This window comes from Eutrigla gurnardus (genome assembly GCF_963514095.1).
Source record: "Eutrigla gurnardus genome assembly, chromosome: 23".
Taxonomy (NCBI): domain Eukaryota; kingdom Metazoa; phylum Chordata; class Actinopteri; order Perciformes; family Triglidae; genus Eutrigla; species Eutrigla gurnardus.
The window spans coordinates 15,520,896-15,538,720 of record NC_139934.1 but is presented as its reverse complement, the minus strand read 5'-3'; the positions used below and the strand labels follow the sequence as shown (position 1 = coordinate 15,538,720).

Sequence of the window (17,825 nt, the reverse complement as noted above, 5' to 3'; positions counted from 1 at the left end):
TCGCCCCCTGATGGCTAGCAAAGAGAATGTAAGTTTAAGGCACTTCAGTATTAGCTTCACTTTTTGGAACCGGAGGGTGCTGCCTGGTTTTTGTAAATGAACTCTACTGGTTTTGAAGTTCCTTTAACAGTGATGTGAATGTGTTTGAAGTTTTAGAACACAACTGGCATCAAAGTGCAAAACAAAACGATAGATCCCACAAAGCTTCCACAAAGATTCATCTTTAATTTCCCGAGATGCATTATGAAAAGTCGACCACTTCCATGCAAATGGTAACCACACGTTTGACTCAGAGAAAGGGCTGTGAAATGCAGTGCTTCCATGATGCAAAACATTATTTTTAAAGTAACAATTTCACAGCCAACTATGTAACATGACATCAGCGTGAGCCTCCACAGACGATAGCATGTCATCTCAAGATCCACTGCAATCTTTAGAAAACCCACATGACCCCGAAAAAACAACATCAGTGTTAAGATTGTCTCAGCGGTGAGTGCTAATCACAGAGAGCTGCTTGTTTTTATGATGTCATACTGTAATTGTAAAGGAAAGGTTGACATTACCTGTAAAGAGTTCAACCTGAAAGACACTAGGATGCCGTCTGGGTGTACCATAAGCAGATTACTGCTGTAAATATTAATACAAAGTAAGCATTGTTAATTATGACACGTCTGAGTGCCGATCCATTCTAATGATCATCCGATACAGCGTCCAACATCGTTTGGCAATTGGTTGAAAAAAGAATTAGGACTGTACTGTTTGTCTCAGTTGTCTGGCCAACTGGGAAACCAACAAAACCTCCATAAATCTGTTGTTGTTTATGATATTTTACTGCCGAGTCTGCAGCCCCGAGCCAACAATAAGCTCCGGGACAAACGCTGACTCTGCATGATCTAAAGAGCATAGCGGCGCAGCGGTTTGAAATCCTACTACATTAGCCCTTCATAACAGGATACCAGTTACGCCTTTTGATGCTTTAACAGACTCCATGCATAGAATTCTGCGACATGTCACTGCACATAACAGGCATTCCCACAAAGTGCACCATTTTGGAAACATTAAATCTCAGCAATAGAAGACTGAAGCAATTTCCATTCAGAAACAAGTAAAAAACACGTAGAAGCCATAACAACACGACCAAAAGTGTTTTTTTAAACAATAAATAATTAGTAGTAGTTGTCTTTTTTTTCCTTCTGTAAATAGCGAGCTTTCATCCAGTGGATATTAGTGCACCACTGGCATCAGTGTGAGAGTAGAGAAAGACACTCGTTGCACGAGCAAAGCTTCACGTTTCACGTTTCAGGAACGGGCGTGCGTTCCGGCACACAACCAACCGGCTTCACAGAAAACCAGAGAGCCTCACCAGAAAACAGGCAGGTGAGCCTCCCGTCCAACCATTCGCTCAGTGCAACTTTTTTAGAAATGTAGCCCTTGATAAGAAGCTCTGGAAAATATAGACACTTCCTCCTCTCAAGTCCTGAAAACCTACTGCCTACCGAGGTATAGAGTAGAGAGCAATGCGACACAATCCATTCACAGTCTGACCAAAGGGAAGTTAAATAAACACTATGTACAATCAGGGCCTATAGGCTTCAGCTGCCGCTAAATGAGGCATCTTTCGTGCCTCGCCAAGCCGTCAGAAGCTTCAGTCATGTGACAGGATCGAGGCCACGATCACTGACGGGGAGGTTTAGGTTTTTTTCTTTTTTGGCACTTCTTGGTGAAGTTTAGGAGATGGGCGACAGGGATACAGGACACTGGCCGTTGTTGTTCATGATGTCATCCAGGTCTTCGTCATCCAAGTCCACTGAGGGGGAAAGGTCAAAGGTCAGGAATGTGTGCCTCTAAGTGAAGAATGCATTGAGATAAGATACGTTGATTTCGTCCATTACAGATTAATTGGATCAAGTATGATATGCAACGTTTCCTCATGAATACGTCTAAAAATGACAATGTTGTATATCTTCTTGTGTCCTTACAGTATCCCAAATGTCTTCAACTATTTTCAAACCTGATGAATCTGCAATTTGAATCAAGGTGACGCTGCATTTCATGGTGTCATAACCTCTTTGTGCACGCGTCAGCGTCTGCTGGAAACTGTCATATATTGATTTTTCTAACAATTTTAAGCCACATTTTTATGTTGCACTTTTTAGATCTTGCTTGTTTTTAACCGTTTATTCCAAGCGGATGCCAGTCATCAGACTCATGTTAGTGGCCGTTTTAATCAGTGGCAGGAGGAGACCTCTACGGTTAAATCCTCCTGGACCATGAACACTGACGGAGCAGGAGAAGCTGCGGTGAAGACAACTCCCATGATTCCACACCACTTTAAAACGTCATTCGTTATTGTCTTGACTGAGAAACCCCAAGTTGCAGAAAATGACATATTGTGTATTTAATGGAATTGTTCAATTTACCAAATACAAATACTTACAAATGTGTCTTCATAATTTCCGATTTAAAAAATGGTGTTATTGTAATATCATAGACGCGGTGTTATTGCCCATCACTGTTTTCACAGCCAGTACAACAAACACGGTTTGGTCCAATGATTGTGTTTTTTCCAGTCCTATATACCAAAGTATAAAGGGGCTTCTCAGTATTGTACATCTTAGACCCTCACTCCCAGTTTAAAGGTCTGCCTGAAGGGCCCATCCATTACAATAAGAAGATTGTGATTTTCTCCCTTAGGATAATTTCCAAAATAAAAAGCCCGATTCGCCTTCTGCTCTGAAGAGCCCTGCTTGTACTCAAGCACCAACCACAGTGTTCATGACTTGTAATTATAAGATAATGATCAAAACTCCACAAGACTCCAAACTAGAACTAGAACAAAACGTACTGAACACTTTCAAGGCTCCTGGTGTGAAAGGTTAATTATTCCTCCTCTTGTGTCCATCTCAATCTTAAAATGCAGGTGAGCCAAGTTAAACTAGCAAGACCATTCCTTTGGCACGAGTCAGGCCGGTAATAGACGCACCTCTACCTCCTCCCATCCAGCATGGAACTTCTGTTCTGTTCTCACTGACTAACAACACCGAGTTTACTGAGTCCTCGGCCTCTCAGTAATGTTTCCAGTAGCCTCTAATACTTAGAAACACACTTTCCTATCGCTTCATGTACGTCTACTCTATTTCTGTAGCCGTGACACTTACTTCACATATCTAATTAGCTAACTTTATAAGCTGCAAAACACTAATTCAGCTTATAAAAGAAACGGGTGGGAGGGAGGGTGATACATATTTAAATTGATATTGTTTGTGTCTTCATTGGTGGATCTCTATGTTGTGTTCTCTATAAAACGGTTTGTAAATATGTAAATAAGCCGTGTTAATATGTTGTGATGTCCTGAGCTGAAAATTAAACTTCTGTAAAGAGACTTTAAAATGTAATTCTGACAGTACGGATTTGTGTCGTCTGTCTGAGTCGATCTTCTCATTGTCACCTTTAGGACTGGGATGATATGAACATTTTGTGAGTCTTTATGTCTGTTGTTTTTAAACCTGTTTTAAAATCCTAGCTCATCCCTACTCACGTCTGCTATAATGTCCTTCTAATAATGAAGTGCGTGTGTGTGTGTGTGTGTGCATGTTGTCACCCTCACAGAAACTTGAACAGCAGCCTCCCAGTCACCCACCTTTCTTGGTTCGACCAATCTGCCCCAGCTTGGGAGCCCTCTGTCCGAGTCTCTGCGGGTTGGCTCCGCCGCCGTCGCCGTTCACCTGCGGGTGTCCCGGGTTGTACTGCCCAGCCGGACCGGGCTGCCGGGGCGGCCCGCTGGGCGGGATGAGCTCTGGGATACCTGAAGCTCCGTACATCTCTGGATAAGGCGCCTTCTCCCGATCGGCCGCTAGGTGTCAGCACAGTCCGAGCTTTGCGTCGTGTGGAAAAGCTGCTCACTTCCGCAATGGCATTCAACACAATGAATGTATGGAGAACACACGACACGACGGTGGAAATAACGCAGGGAAAGTCCTCGAAGCCTGCGGGAGAAAGTAAACAGGTGTGTCAAAATAGCCCCTCGTGCGTCACAGAGCGCTGGACTCGTGCGCACGAACACTTCCGCGCTGTTTCCACTGAAATGAGCGACGCGCTCTAATGTGGTGCCCAACACAACACAACAAACAGGTGAAGCAAACACGATAACGCGCTGATCGCTGAATGTTTCCGCCCGGTGATCGACAGCGATCACGCCGCCGGGGAGCGGTGTGAAACGGCAGCGGCGTGAGCTCACCTCGTCCTCCGCGAGGCCGCAGTCAGGAGCCGGATCCGGTAAACGCGGCTTCTGAGGAGAAGAACAGTGTTGTTGTTTATCTGAGCTCTCTCTCTCTCTCTCCCCTCTCTCTCTGTCTCTCTCTCTCCCTCTCTCTCTCTCTCTCTCTCGGCTCAACACCGAGGAAGCGTCGATTTAAAGGGGCCTCTCGTCGCTCGCTCTGCCTCGGGGATTTCCTCGTATTGTGTGTCGACTCATAACGACACGCGGACGTCACGGTGCCGCTGACAGAAGCCTGTTAATAACACACTGCTGACACTTGGGATTATACAGCGGAGGTGTGCCAAGGTTTCGAGAGCGCCGTGCGTAATTACGCACCTTCGGTAACGAGAGAGAGTGACTCAGGCGCCAGCCAATGACGAGGCGCCGCTCGGTAGTCTCCATACACAGCTCATGGACTGGTTTCTGTCGGACTCAGCAGTTCGGCTCACATAACTGGAGCTCTGCACTGCAAACACTCAAATATAGAGTATAGAAAAAACAGCTGCATGCAAATGTTTCTACATATTGAAGTGACTTTTTGTCAACAACTGCAGCTTGTTCATATCCACTGATCTCTAACTAGTGTCTGTTTGCACATTGATTGGATTTTCACCAGACCTTATTCTGAACCTTGCCCTGACTCAATGAGACCATTAGTAGGAACAAGTCATGACTGACGAGTCCCAAGTCCTGTGTCCTAAACAAGTCGTTATGCTCTTCTCCAAATCTCCAATCTGTCATTTTTGACTTGCACCTTTCTGCATTCTGCAATGAGTTTTTTTGTTATCCATTGCATAGTTTTTGTAAATGAATTAAACTATGGATGTGGATCTGGGGAATGAGGTCTCGCCTTGCTGGGAAGGAAAAGTGACCATGTTACTTGATTTAGGAAATGAAAGGGAAATCATTTGGGACAAACTTACACATTGTGGCTTTATTGGGGGAAGGAATCAAGTATTTCAAGTCAAAAGGCTCAAGTAAAGTCACGAGCCACTGTTGTCCAAGTCGTAGTCTTCAAGTCATCAAATTTGTGATTTGAGTCTGACGTGCGTCCAAGTTGTGTGACTCTAGTCGACACCTTTGATTGAGCTCATCTTGATCCACAGACACTAACGGCCTTCAAATTGACTTTTGCTTTTAATTTAAAGCAAAATGTAAAAATGATCCAAACGACTCAACACTAGAATTATTAAGTCAAAGAAAATGATAAGAAATCCTTCGACCCAATAGACACTCATTCACTACAAACGTATGCTGTTCAGCCAAAACATTGTTCAAACCGACATCACTTTAGTTTCTAATGGAGAACCAACCCAAAGATTTTAGACTGAATTTGGGGTAAATGTAAAAAAAATACATTATTTATTTATTTATTTCGGGCATGTCAGTTAAATCATCATCATCACACTTCATCTTTGTTCAAATAATACAATATACATGGCCGAAAGGGAAAGCGGGAGAAGCCAAAGCTTATCTAGTCCCGCCCCCATTACCCACAGGATAAAATCTTCATCATAATATTTTGCATTTTTCATTTGACATAACATTTTCTTTTACTTGTGACATTTGACATAACATGTTACAGCAGTAGGTTCATTTGTTATGCTCCCATCCCGTCACAACACCGTGTCTGCTGATTCGTGCCTCAGACCCTTATCAACTCTCATGCAATAATCTTTACCGGTCAACAGTTCAGTTTACATACTTCTTCTTGAAGCCACTTAGTGTTGCTGATTTTTTGACTTCTTCTAACACATTCCATTGTCTAACACTGTGACCGATAAGGAAAAGGATTTTAACGTAGTTTGTACCTTCCTTTGCCTGAAAATCATGTTCCCATACAGCTTCAATGAAGAATACGCTAATAGAGAATTGGCCTGAATATGATACTGTCAGATAATGTGGAATAAGATAAGTTTTTTAAACTTATAGATACTTAATTATTAATGAATGAATGAATAAGAAAAAAATGTTAAAAGTTTAACAATTGTTGTCTATAACGTGAATTTTGAATTATTTTAATAATTAACCTCAATAGATCAACTGCAATTCTAAAAGTAAAAGTTTAACTCGTGTGTTTATTCATCCACATACCTGTTTGTGGGAATGCCCCCCCCCCCCCCCCCCCGGACATGCCCAGACCGATCCACCCGTAGATCAAACTCATGGACGTGAACGGGGTTGGTATTTAATAGTCTCCTGTACAACAATCAAACACTTTGTGGTGAGCAGAGCAACCTTCAGTGCCATCATGTCCAGGATCATCGCTGTTACTCTGCTGCTCATCGTTCTGGTCGACACCTTCTACGTCAGCTCAGGTAAACATTAAGAGGATTTTGTCTCCGCAGAAATACAACGTATGACTTGGCCAACATCAACAGGACAGGAAGAGTTGCCGTCCGGTTGATGGGTAATGTATTATTGATGCACATAAATGATTTCTTGCCGTTTGTCTTTTTCCACTTTGGACAGCTGTACTTGCTGGATTTCAGGTGTCCAAAGTGCACATCCGTAAGTGCAGGTGCAGAGGTGAGTTTCCACTGGTCTCTCATACGTTTGGCTAAAGATTGGCCTTCATTGGGGGAAGATGGGAAGTCTGTTGTTGTCGGGTAAAGCAGACAAGAAGGCATTAAAGTCCTTCTTATCTGAGTCTCTGTATTTCAATGACCAACTCTTTTTTTCAGTTTTTCCCAAAGGAAAATTGAAGTGTCGCTACCCACTGTTTCCCACGAGCCATGTAGAGAGACACAATCTGATCAAATGCCTCTGCAACAAAACAAACCACAGTGAGTGAAGCGATGTTTCATGTGGGTGTGAGATGTTTGTTTCTCTTCTCTGTGCTCACATTCAGGATGTTTAATTTCTCGCCTGTTTCCTTTTTCATTTGTAGAGTTTCCAGAGTTCAAGGCGGCCTGCGCTATGTGGCGTCCCGGGATCCCGATCTCCCTGGTGTGACCCTGTGGACATATGCAGAGAGAGAAGGAGAAAATGTCTCATTACGAGTCATATCACATCATACAGGAGCAAATGATTACATGCTATTATGTCGTGTCACATATCAGCCGCAACACAACGTAACATAACAAATATATCACATTACGCATCACATAATCCTTGTAATAGAGAGTCTGTGAGCTTGCATGCGTTGTAAATAAAGACATTTTCTATGACAGAGACTTGTTTTGCTTCTTTCTTTGTTTGTGTTTGAATTTAAACGGAGATTAGCAATATTAGAACAATGTGGGAAATATGCTTGTTCGCTTTCTAGTAAAAAAATTAGATAAGAAGTCTGATAAAATTCTCATACATGAGTTAGGTTTTGGCATATGGATGATATTACATAAAGTTTTTATCAAGTCAAGTCAAACTTTATTTGTATATCACATTTTAAAACAACAGCGGTTGACCAAAGTGCTGATAAGCAAAAACAAATGTTGAAAAATACAAAGCAAACCACAATAATAACAGAAGAAAACACTAAATATCACATGCTCATAATATGAGTAAAATACATGCAGCCCAACAGAAGATGAAGTCTGATGAATCAGTAGAATGTTTCAGAGTATCAAGGCTCGGTCACCTCAGGAGCATCTGATTGGTCGACCTCAGTGCCCTGACTGCAGTATGGAGATGCAATACTTCTGCCAGATACAGTGCTGCCAGTCCATTTAAAACCCTGAAAACACTAAACTCTTAAAATGAATCCTGAAACTGACAGGAAGTCAGTGGAGAGAGACCAGCAGGCCTACTGCTGCTTGTGATCCTGTTTTTTTTTCCTAGTAAGAAGAATTGCAGTCGACAAAGACACAACAGTTCTATCCCACTAAGAATGACTGTAGTCCAACTGAGAGGTAATAAAAGAATATAAAAATGTCGAGGTCTTCATGGTAAAAGCAATGAATGTAAAGAAATGTGTTCATCACATTTGAAGGTGTCAAATTGTATGAATGTTAAAGGACCAAGAAGATCCAATAAGTCATCCAAACATAACGATGTCCATTGAGGTTACTAAAGTTTAAATCCAGCTCAGCAGTGAATTTTTCTTGCTAGTTTTTTTCAATTTTTTTGTTTATTTTTGCATCAATTTTTTATTTATTTTTTTATTGATAAATCCCTGTAATTGAATCTGCCCTAACATACAGTATACTGTAGAAATTAAATGGTCAGTCAGCTTTGACGGTGAATAATCAGGCTGTATATTTCTGGGTGGACATGATACTTTCTCACCCACCACGAATGTCACCTTTATTAATCGTGCTTGGATCGTCGCTGTCAGCTGCAGCCCTGATGGAACAGGAGACAGCGTTTGTTTGATAGGGGTCGGATTCAGTCCACCGGGCCTTTCCTGTTTCAGGACAGCGAGAGCGAGAAATCAGTTAAAGGGGTTTTTCAACTTCTTCAACAATGGTGCAATTTGATGTGGGGGGAATTCCATTGCTTGTGTAAATATTCTCATTTCATTTGGCGTATTTTTCACTGAGGACAACCCAAAAAAGAGGCAAAGAACATCAGCACAGCTTACTTCATAGTATTATTCGAAATTACGTGATACACCGTTTTATGAAAGGGATCTGTGGTGACATCCTGTGATTTCTTCTTGTTTCTTACTCAACACATCAGTTGAGGTGTAAGTCAAACCAGAACTCATAGCGGAAATGGACACACACACATTCTAATGGTGCCTCAGACGTCAGGCAGCCTCTCACTGAGGTGTCTGACTTTACAAAAGGTCAGCAGAGTCTCCTGTCATGGGAGAACGGTGCCTTGTTTACCCACCTTTTCATATTTACACCAAAACACTGCAGTCAAGCAAAGAGCACACACACACACACGCACACACACACACACACACACCCTTGAAAGTCACAGTGAAAAGGTGAGAAGAGAAAAGGTCCCACAGTAGATTACAAAGCTGTACTTGGTTTCCTGTTTTTTCCTGGAATCGTGATAACTTAACTACAGGTAAGTAATCTATTCTTTATCAACACACGCCTGGTTACACATGTTCAGTTCCAATGAGGTGAATCATTGTCGGGATTCCAGCAGTCTGGATGAGAGCCATGCGGGTCCCAGACGGAGGCAACGCTCCGGTGGAATCTTCCTCCCAGTTTTGAGTGCTAAAAGAATAACTCAGGTCAGGAGACAGCGGTGTTTGACCCTCGGCGGGGGAGGGGCTGGACGTTTGTTCAGAGCGCCGCATCGCTTTGTTGAGCGTATCTTCCCACTGAGATAATGGCTTCCTGTGGATGTTGGCTTTGGTCCAAATTAGGGGTCAGACACAAAGTTTGCTGCTTTGTATCTTCTTTTTCGGCAACTTCAGACCGAGTTTACTTTAAATGGAAACTAGCAGATCACATACTCAATCTCATATTAGTAGCATTTACTAGTTATTGTATTTATGTTTTGCCAGTCTTGGAGGAACCATCACTGCTTCTTCCTGACAACTTCAAAATCAGTGTTGACATCAAACAACCTCAGTAGTGGACTTTAAGTAGTACATTTACACTAATGCTGTTTGTACTTGTACAATTAGGAGGTATTTGTACTTAAAGAAATACATGTTTCGCTACTTTATACTTTTACACCATAAATCACTCCATTACTTTACAAAGTAACATTTCCCATACAAAGCATATCAGCTTTGAAAGGTACATATTGAAAGTTTCTCTGTCTCGATGATATGCCAAATTAAAACGCCAGTAATATGAAACACCAGGGACGTCACTAGGATTTATAGACAGGGGGGGCTTAGCCCCCAGGAGGAGCATACAAAATCTTTGCACTTGCATCTTTGTAGTACTGTATTAGAACTACAACCAGTGAAGAAGTCCAGCTAGTAACAAGTTAAAAGCAACAGAAAGTCTTCTTCCATTCTCTCCTGTTGAACAAGAGTTACTGTCATGGTAACTTTTAGACACATTAAAGCTGCATGCTTAGGACCTGATCATGTAAATGTGTCTTAAAGTGATAGTGTATCTAATTCCTCTCCATTAGATAAGCTGCAGGTCTAAAGAATGTACTTTAAATACACCAGTTACTGTCCTGTAGATTGGTTCAATCAGAGTGGGATTCTGCTGAGTCATGTTTCTGTCATAAAGTACACAGTAGAATAAATCAAGACTTTTCAAAATCAAGAGGTTTTAAAGGTCACAGTGAAATCTGACAACATAAATATGAACTTTACCCAAATAACTGTATGTTGTATGTATTTATTCTGTATTCTGTACAGCCTATGATGCTATAATCCTAAAACTCTATGCCCTTTCACCAGTATGAGATTTTTCTGAAAATAAAAACTAAAATAAATAAATAAAAATAAAATAAAAAATAAATAAAAAGCCAAATTATTTGGGGGGGCTTAGGAACAATTTAGGGGAACTCCAGCCCCCTAAAATAGGCCTAACGACGTCACTGTAAACCAGTATTATAATATCTAATAACTTAAGGCATGTGCCATTCACCAGCATAATATACTTTTACTTATGATACTTTAACTACATTTTAATGATTGATAGTGATGCTGCTATTATACCTCAGTTAAGGATCTAAATATCTCCTGCATCAGTTTCCCTGACCGTAACCATGGATATTTAAGTTGTCTAAAGATAATCTTAAAAATGTTAATCGTGCTGAACAATAATCTGAATTATTCAAATCGAGCCAAAGATCATATTTTATTCTTTTTATTCCACCTCAGCCGCTCACAGATGCCATGTTGATTCAGATCCAATGGCCACCGTCACGCAATGCATCTTGAGGAATCCGATCCTCTGCAGCCTCCAGAGGACGCGGCCGCTTCATTGGGACACAGCTACTCTTAATCCATGAGCACCTCCTCATTTTAAGCTCAGCTCAAACGTACACACTCTGAATGCAGGCAATTTAAAACAAATTCATCGAATCACATTGAATGAATATAAAAGTTGTAAAAGTTGATTTGATTCATTTGATTAAAAGATTCTACAGTGTGTAACTCAGAGTGTATGTTAATACATCAAATCAAATCAAACTTTATTTATAGAGCACATTTTAAACGACCAACGGTCGACCAAAGTGCTGTACAGTTCACAATACAATACAATGAGAATAAAAAAAAAATACACATAAAATACAGTAGACGGGTGTCATGCTCAGCCTGAATTAAAAGCCATGGAGAACAGGTGGGGTACATACAGTATGAGGGCAACCCAATGGTAACTGAGGCTATTCGCTTAGAATAGAGTTATTATTTGAATATGAAGCACATCATAATGTATCCAATCCAATCCAATCCAACTTTATTTGTTAAGCACTTTTACACAACAAAAGTTGACCAAAGTGTTGTACAGAAGAAAAGCCCAAAATTACATAAAAATACAAAAAATAAATTAAAAGACATGAAACATGAGTAAAAGTCATAAAAATAATAAAAGCCACACAATAAAAAGCAATGACAATAAGAAATTTAAAACAAGGAGACAAAGTCGACATCTTACTGGGTGCCAAAGGCCAAGGAGAAGAGATGGGTTTTAAGAAGAGATTTAAAAAAAGACAGAGAAGAGGCCTGTTTAATGTGCTGAGGCAGAATATTCCACAATTTAGGAGCTGACACAGCAAAGGCACGGCCCCCTCTGAGCTTCCGCTTAGTTTTAGGCACACTCAGGAGCAGCTGATCAGCTGACCTGAGAGACCGGGCGGGTGTATGAGGGTGTAGAAGCTCAGAGAGGTAGGGCGGGGCAAGACCATTCAGGGATTTAAAAGCAAATAAAATAATTTTAAAATGGATCCTAAAAGGAATAGGCAGCCAGTGGAGTGAGGCTAAAATGGGGGAAATGTGTTTGTGTTTACGTGTGCCAGTTAAAAGACGTGCAGCTGCATTTTGTACCATCCGGAGACGGGCAATGGAGGACCCACTAACCCCCACATACAGTGCATTGCAGTAGTCCAGCCGAGTGGTAACAAAGGCGTGGATTACTGTCTCGAAGTGCTGCCTTGATAGAATTGGCTTTATTTTGGCCAACTGCCTCAAATGGAAAAAACTAGATTTGACAACAGCCTTGATCTGACTGTTGAGCTTAAGCTCAGGGTCAACTTTCACCCCTAGGTCTGTGATGCTCTGTTTGACATACTGGGCCAAGGAACCCAGATCTACAGGGGGGGGGGTCCCAGTGGTGCCACCAAAAACCATCACTTCCGTCTTTTTGTCATTCAAATTTAAAAAATGTGTATAATGTATACCCACCTCTCCCTCAGGGCCGGCTCAGCTATGTCTCGACAGGTGGTACAGGTCCAGCCGGAGAGCAGGGTTCAGGAGGCAGGTCAATGGAGTACTGGCCTGTGTGAGTGCTATAAAGATGTGGGAGACTGTAAGTGTCCAATCATGTCGCAGTATGTATGATACCCACTACCATGAGATTTATCGTATTTCTGCTCAATGCAAATACAAAAATGTTTTCTTTCATTCTGTTTCCTGAAATGATGAAATATATCAAGTGTGTGTGTGTGTGTGTGTGTGTGTGTGTGTGTGTGCGTGTGTGTGTGTGTGTGTGTGTGTGTGTGTGTGTGTGTGTATGTATGTGTTTGCCCACAGGCTGCTTTGCCCTGTGCTGCCTCCCAGTGTTCACCTGTAAGGTGACCAGTGCAGTGGGCGCCTGTCCCTGCCTGCCTCTGCTGGACTGCATCGGCTGTGTCCCGCCGGCCTCTCTCGCCATGAGGGCGTCCGTCAGGGAACGCTACGGCATCAAGGTAACAACACAGATGACTTTGACTCCACCACTGAGAACTTTAATAGACACAATAGTGTGACAATTCAATATTAGTAATAAGACAAGATAAACCTTTATTAGTGCCATGGCGGGGACATTTACAATATGAGCGGCAAAGAGGATAGTGGAACAACAAGAGGCAAAACACAGCATGTTCATGTTGGTTATGTTCTCCTGATCTTTGCACGTATGATGTATATTTCACTTAAAATTTAAGATTTTAGATTTAGGTGGCTTTAGGTGGCAGGAGTGAAGTCGACCATGCTCAACATGTTGTCTTATGTTTCAGAATGAAAAGACATTTGGACAACATTAGATATAGTTTTGTTGGTAATTGTAATTTCCCAGATTTCGAGGTATGTCGTCACCTAAAAGAAATAGTGCTGTCCTAAATGGGGGGGGAAATCTCCCAGGAGTAGGATCCCTCCAAGTTTTAGGTAGAACCCCAAAGGATTTTTTTTTCAGTTGACCTTTTTGAGAACACTGTCATCACCTTTGAAAAAAACGTGATTGAAGCGCCACTGAACAAAACAAGACGAGGGTTCCGTGTTTATGTCACATTGGATGGTTCAGAAATGATGATTCAAATATCAACCGTGAGGTATCTCAACATATAAGATGAATGAAATCACACGTCTTCCTGTGCCTGCCATTCGCTGAGCTGATGTGAAAGCATGTGATTAGGTTTTGCAACGCTGCAGTTAAAGTAATAGTTAAGGTGGTTTTGCAGCTAATTAACATTTAGTGACTTTGAATAAGCCAGTGGGACGTTTGCATACCTGGATGTGAGAGTTAGACGTGTGGCTAATGTCGTGACTGTGCACACTGTGTCCCCGGCTCAATTAAACAGAGCCGCTGGAGCTTTGGATGATTAGGATCGAGAAGATTGAGACGTTTGAGTGATGAAGCACAATAACGGCACACGGGGGAAATAGCTGCAACATCACGTTGGTGTGCCCGGTTGTCACTTTGGCGATGCAAACCATGTTTTGAGGAGGTAATGACATCAGCTGAAGCTCATTTATGCCCAGGATGCAGCGAAATCAGGACACGTGTATTAAATCAATAACTCTGCATGAGAGCCATAAATAAGTTAATGAATAAACAACTAGCTGTTAGTGCAGTTAAGATACAGCCAGCTGCTTCAGCTGCCCACTCACAGTTAAGTCCACACTAAACACTCACACACACCTGCGTGCACCACCAGCAGATCTCAACAGACTTCAGGTCAGCCAATCGGTGCACATAACCGCTACCAAACAGATGCTCCACATGCAAACGGCAACAAGCCGAGGCCAAGTTGCGTGAGTCTGATGTTGGATAAGCGGTGCCGGCCCTTTCTGGGACAGTGAAGAGAAGGAGAGATAAGGCGAGGAGAGGTGGGAGTGGTTGGAGGCCTGGCAGGCAAAGAGCTGGAGCGCTGCCACCGGAGAGAAGGAGGTGGTTGGTAATGTTGGCTCCTCTGGAGGCGGAGTGGGCCGAGGATCGCTGTCAATACCACCGAGCTAGGAAGGTGCCAGAAGATCTTATGAAAACACGTCCCAGCATGTAGGCTGTTAGTAAAGCAAACTCTCTCTGGGTGGACGGAGACAATGCTGTAACAGTGTGTGCATCACGAGAATAAAAACGGCCAATTCAGACAGATTGCTTCTGTCGTGTGGATTCACAGTTCAAAATCACACTTTTACCTTTAGTGCAAATTACTGGCTTGTTGCATTGCTTTCACGGTAAGTTACTAAATCATGAAAGACAATTAAAACAGCTGTATACTGAGACCACACAGTGCGCCTGGATATATTACTGTGATTTAGCAGGATCCATCCATCCATCATCTACCGCTTATTCAGGTTTGGGGGGGCTGGACCTGATCCCAGCTGACTTTGGGCGAAGGAAGGGTACACCCTGGACTGTGGGAGGACACGCTAACATAGGGAGAACATGCAAACTCTGCACGGAAGACACCCGAACCGGGACTCGAAACCCAGGCCCCTCTTGCTGTGAGGCGACAGTGCTAACCACTACACCACCGTGCAGCCTTGATTTAGCACGATACTGTTTATAACTGTAATTTAAGATGAAATAACATGCACTATCATATCAAAACCCCCGATCATTTCGTCGATAACAAATGTCCATGTATGAATGATTCACAGTGTTGAAGTTAGCATTTCAAAGCTGCTAGCATGATATTTTTTTGGGTTTGGTCCAGACGTCCACCCCGGTTCTGAAAAGGGAAGCCACTCTGAAGTGCCTTGAACTTGCATTCTCTCTGTTGGCCATCAGGGGGCGACTCCTGTGGTCACAAAAAGAAGTTGGATTGTTTGGAAGTCTATGAGAATATGAGCTTACTTCTTAGTTTTATGGTCTAAATCTCTAGTTTTAAGTCTTCTTCAATCCAGCATGATATTCATTTAGTACATTATGGTCCATTTAGATTAATAGACATTAAAGTAGGGGATGATTTAGGGCGGGGCTACCTGGTGATTGACAGGTTGCTCTTTTCCGAGAGTTTTCCGTCTATATATTGTTCTTGTGTGCAATGTAACAGAGCATATATCAGGCTTAATAAACCAACCGATCATTCCATCATATCAATCCAAACTTTTACTTGAGACGATACATCTTTTTATGTTTATGTTTATTGTGGTCCTTTAAATCCCAGAGTTGCATGTTGCATTCAGATGTTCGGGGGCGACGTGATCATTTTAGTTGTTAATGTCACCCTCCCACATTGAATCCAGGAGAGAGCCAGCATAGCAGAGAGAAAGTGTGCTACCGAGCAGATCCCAGGTCTGTTGCTCAAGAAAGACAAGTGTGTAGACTTTGTTGCTTCCCAGCACTCGAAGATGCTTGAGGGGTGGAGAGATTATTTTATTACTTAAGTCTGACATTATATTCACAGCTTGTAAGGCAACATTTCATGCTACAGGTTGTATTTGCCGTGCTCCATGATTATCCTGACAATGAAGTTCACAAATGCAGCTATAATCAAGGCAGATTTTCTTTTGAGAATTTGAAATAATGGAAGAATAATGTTTGGAATTGACAGCGATGAAGTGAGAAATAATAGTAAGCAAAAAGAAGTGACAGAAACTGCTCATTGCCTCTAAGTTACAGTGCAGAGAACTCACATGTTCAGGCTGCACATGGAACGAGAGGATCTGTCTTCTTGGTGTTTTTCTCAGACTTTATTGATTTATCAAATCTCACCCACCAACATTTCCATCTTGACTTTACTGACAAGCTCTTTATCCTGGTTGCTGTTGCTAAGAGCAAAGACTTGGCTACAGGAATCTCACTGTTGTCCGAGGGAGGATATTTACTGAAGCAGAACATCACGATTATGACTGTTCAATGCCATAAATGAACTTTCAGCAGCCGTATTACTGTTTATTACCACTTGTTGCTCCTTATACATTGGAATATTGGTACACATTATCCTAAATTCAACAAGTACTTTCACTTACAAAGGGCGTTATCATATGCAACAGGTCAATAAAATCAGAAGTGCAAATTGTATATGAGTAAAAACGTCTGTTTTTCACCTAAATGTAAATGTTCACCTTTTGTTCAAGCCTCCCACCTGTTCAGACCTCTCTGTGTGTCTTACAGGGGAGTGTGTGGAGCGACTGCCTGTACGGATGCTGCTGCTACCCGCTATCTTGGCTTCAGATCTCCAGAGAGCTGAAGAGAAGAGCAGCATCCCACGCCTCCTCCTCCTCCTCCTCCTCCTCCTCCTCCTCAGCCAGATACACTCCTCTGACCTCCCTGCAGGAGGCGCACTTGGTCTAGACACATGCAGCACTTCGGTCGTCTGTCCTCCAGTGTACAGAAGTAGATTTAATCACACTTCCTCTGATCTGCAGCCACTCCCTGTTACCTCAGACAATTCAGCTGGAACCTAATCTGTCATCACGAAGGAAAGCTCAGTTTGTCCCCAGATGAAGTGAAAGATGTCTGGTTGCATGACTTTTACTTTAATGAAGTATATTATGCATATACTTCTTCCATCACTGGATCCTTTGATAGATTTCAGGTAATGTAACACATTACCCTGATGCTTACAAACAGAAGCCTTTACACAAAGTCTGCAAAGCCTCAAAGTTGAACGTTGCCACGTGTATGTAATTTCCTGAATATATAAAGCCAATCTCATTTGCTAATCCATTAAAATGTTATTAATCTGGAAGATTTTCAGGTTAACTCACTGCTGGAATGTTTTAAGGCTTATGACAGATGGATAAAGCCATGGATTTTATGGAAAAGGAAAACATATTAATGTCTTGTAAGGTGATCTTGAGTGCGTTGAAAGCCGTCTTTATTATTATTATTATTATTATTATTATACAGGTTGTACATCTAATGTTACAGCAGATTATTTGAAAATGTCATTTACAGCATGCAGAATAATAATAAAAATGAATTGATTAAAGCGATGCCATCAGTTAAAAAGTGCAACTAAACTGATATTGAACATTTTGTATTTCATAAAAATAAAACTGTATTGAACTGTAATGCTTTAAAGCAGCCTGCTTAAAATATGTAGGTTTTCTAATATGGATAATCCTCTTTCACTTTACATCATTTGTGACTTCTTTTTTTAAAAGCTCATCTTTTTGGAGAAAGCAACAATCACCCCTATTTATTGTTGGCAGAAACATCTTAACAAAATGGAAATCAAAAAATTACAAACACATTAGCGTTGCAACATTCAAACAAAGACATCGAGCCACATGCCAGGATAAGCACAGTACATTCTCTTCTGTTCTTATCATACACCTCTGTCTAGGAACAGAGGTGCGCACTAAATATGAGGTTATGCG

General features: G+C 41.8%; 3 protein-coding genes across 3 annotated transcripts in view; 2 read left to right on the top strand and 1 right to left on the bottom strand.

Moving 5' to 3' along the window:
* The window catches only part of LOC311008599 (uncharacterized protein), a 132,927-nt gene extending 125,497 nt beyond the window's left edge, over positions 1 to 7,430 (top strand). The window contains exons 2-5 of the mRNA XM_084002326.1: positions 6,499 to 6,576; positions 6,731 to 6,787; positions 6,943 to 7,044; positions 7,149 to 7,430. Coding sequence (XP_083858452.1) covers positions 6,510 to 6,576; positions 6,731 to 6,787; positions 6,943 to 7,044; positions 7,149 to 7,213 — 291 coding nt within the window. The 5' untranslated portion in view covers positions 6,499 to 6,509 and the 3' untranslated portion in view covers positions 7,214 to 7,430. The remainder of the gene's footprint in view (positions 1 to 6,498; positions 6,577 to 6,730; positions 6,788 to 6,942; positions 7,045 to 7,148) is intronic.
* On the bottom strand, positions 206 to 4,512 carry LOC311009258 (uncharacterized protein). The gene is made up of 3 exons (XM_084003311.1): positions 4,238 to 4,512; positions 3,641 to 3,986; positions 206 to 1,807 (listed from the first exon to the last, which is right to left on the bottom strand). Exons 2-3 carry the CDS (start codon positions 3,819 to 3,821, stop codon positions 1,728 to 1,730), a joined length of 261 nt encoding a protein of 86 aa, XP_083859437.1. The 5' UTR covers positions 3,822 to 3,986; positions 4,238 to 4,512; the 3' UTR covers positions 206 to 1,727.
* Positions 7,431 to 9,103: 1,673 nt separating the features above from the next.
* Positions 9,104 to 17,451, top strand: LOC311009561 (placenta-specific gene 8 protein-like). Its single transcript, XM_084003834.1, has 4 exons — positions 9,104 to 9,220; positions 12,491 to 12,603; positions 12,828 to 12,982; positions 16,615 to 17,451. Exons 2-4 carry the CDS (start codon positions 12,504 to 12,506, stop codon positions 16,792 to 16,794), a joined length of 435 nt encoding a protein of 144 aa, XP_083859960.1. The 5' UTR covers positions 9,104 to 9,220; positions 12,491 to 12,503; the 3' UTR covers positions 16,795 to 17,451.
* The last annotated feature ends 374 nt before the right edge of the window (positions 17,452 to 17,825 follow it).

Bases quoted from the DNA above. Each gene is read 5' to 3' on its own strand.
- LOC311009258 (XM_084003311.1), bottom strand. From the start codon at position 3,821: ATGTACGGAGCTTCAGGTATCCCAGAGCTCATCCCGCCCAGCGGGCCG. The intron at 1,808-3,640 runs GTGGGTGACTGG...TTTCCCCCTCAG, and splicing joins GATTGGTCGAACCAAGAAAG to TGGACTTGGATGACGAAGAC.
- LOC311009561 (XM_084003834.1), top strand. From the start codon at position 12,504: ATGTCTCGACAGGTGGTACAGGTCCAGCCGGAGAGCAGGGTTCAGGAG. The intron at 12,604-12,827 runs GTAAGTGTCCAA...GTTTGCCCACAG, and splicing joins CTATAAAGATGTGGGAGACT to GCTGCTTTGCCCTGTGCTGC. The intron at 12,983-16,614 runs GTAACAACACAG...TGTGTCTTACAG, and splicing joins GGGAACGCTACGGCATCAAG to GGGAGTGTGTGGAGCGACTG.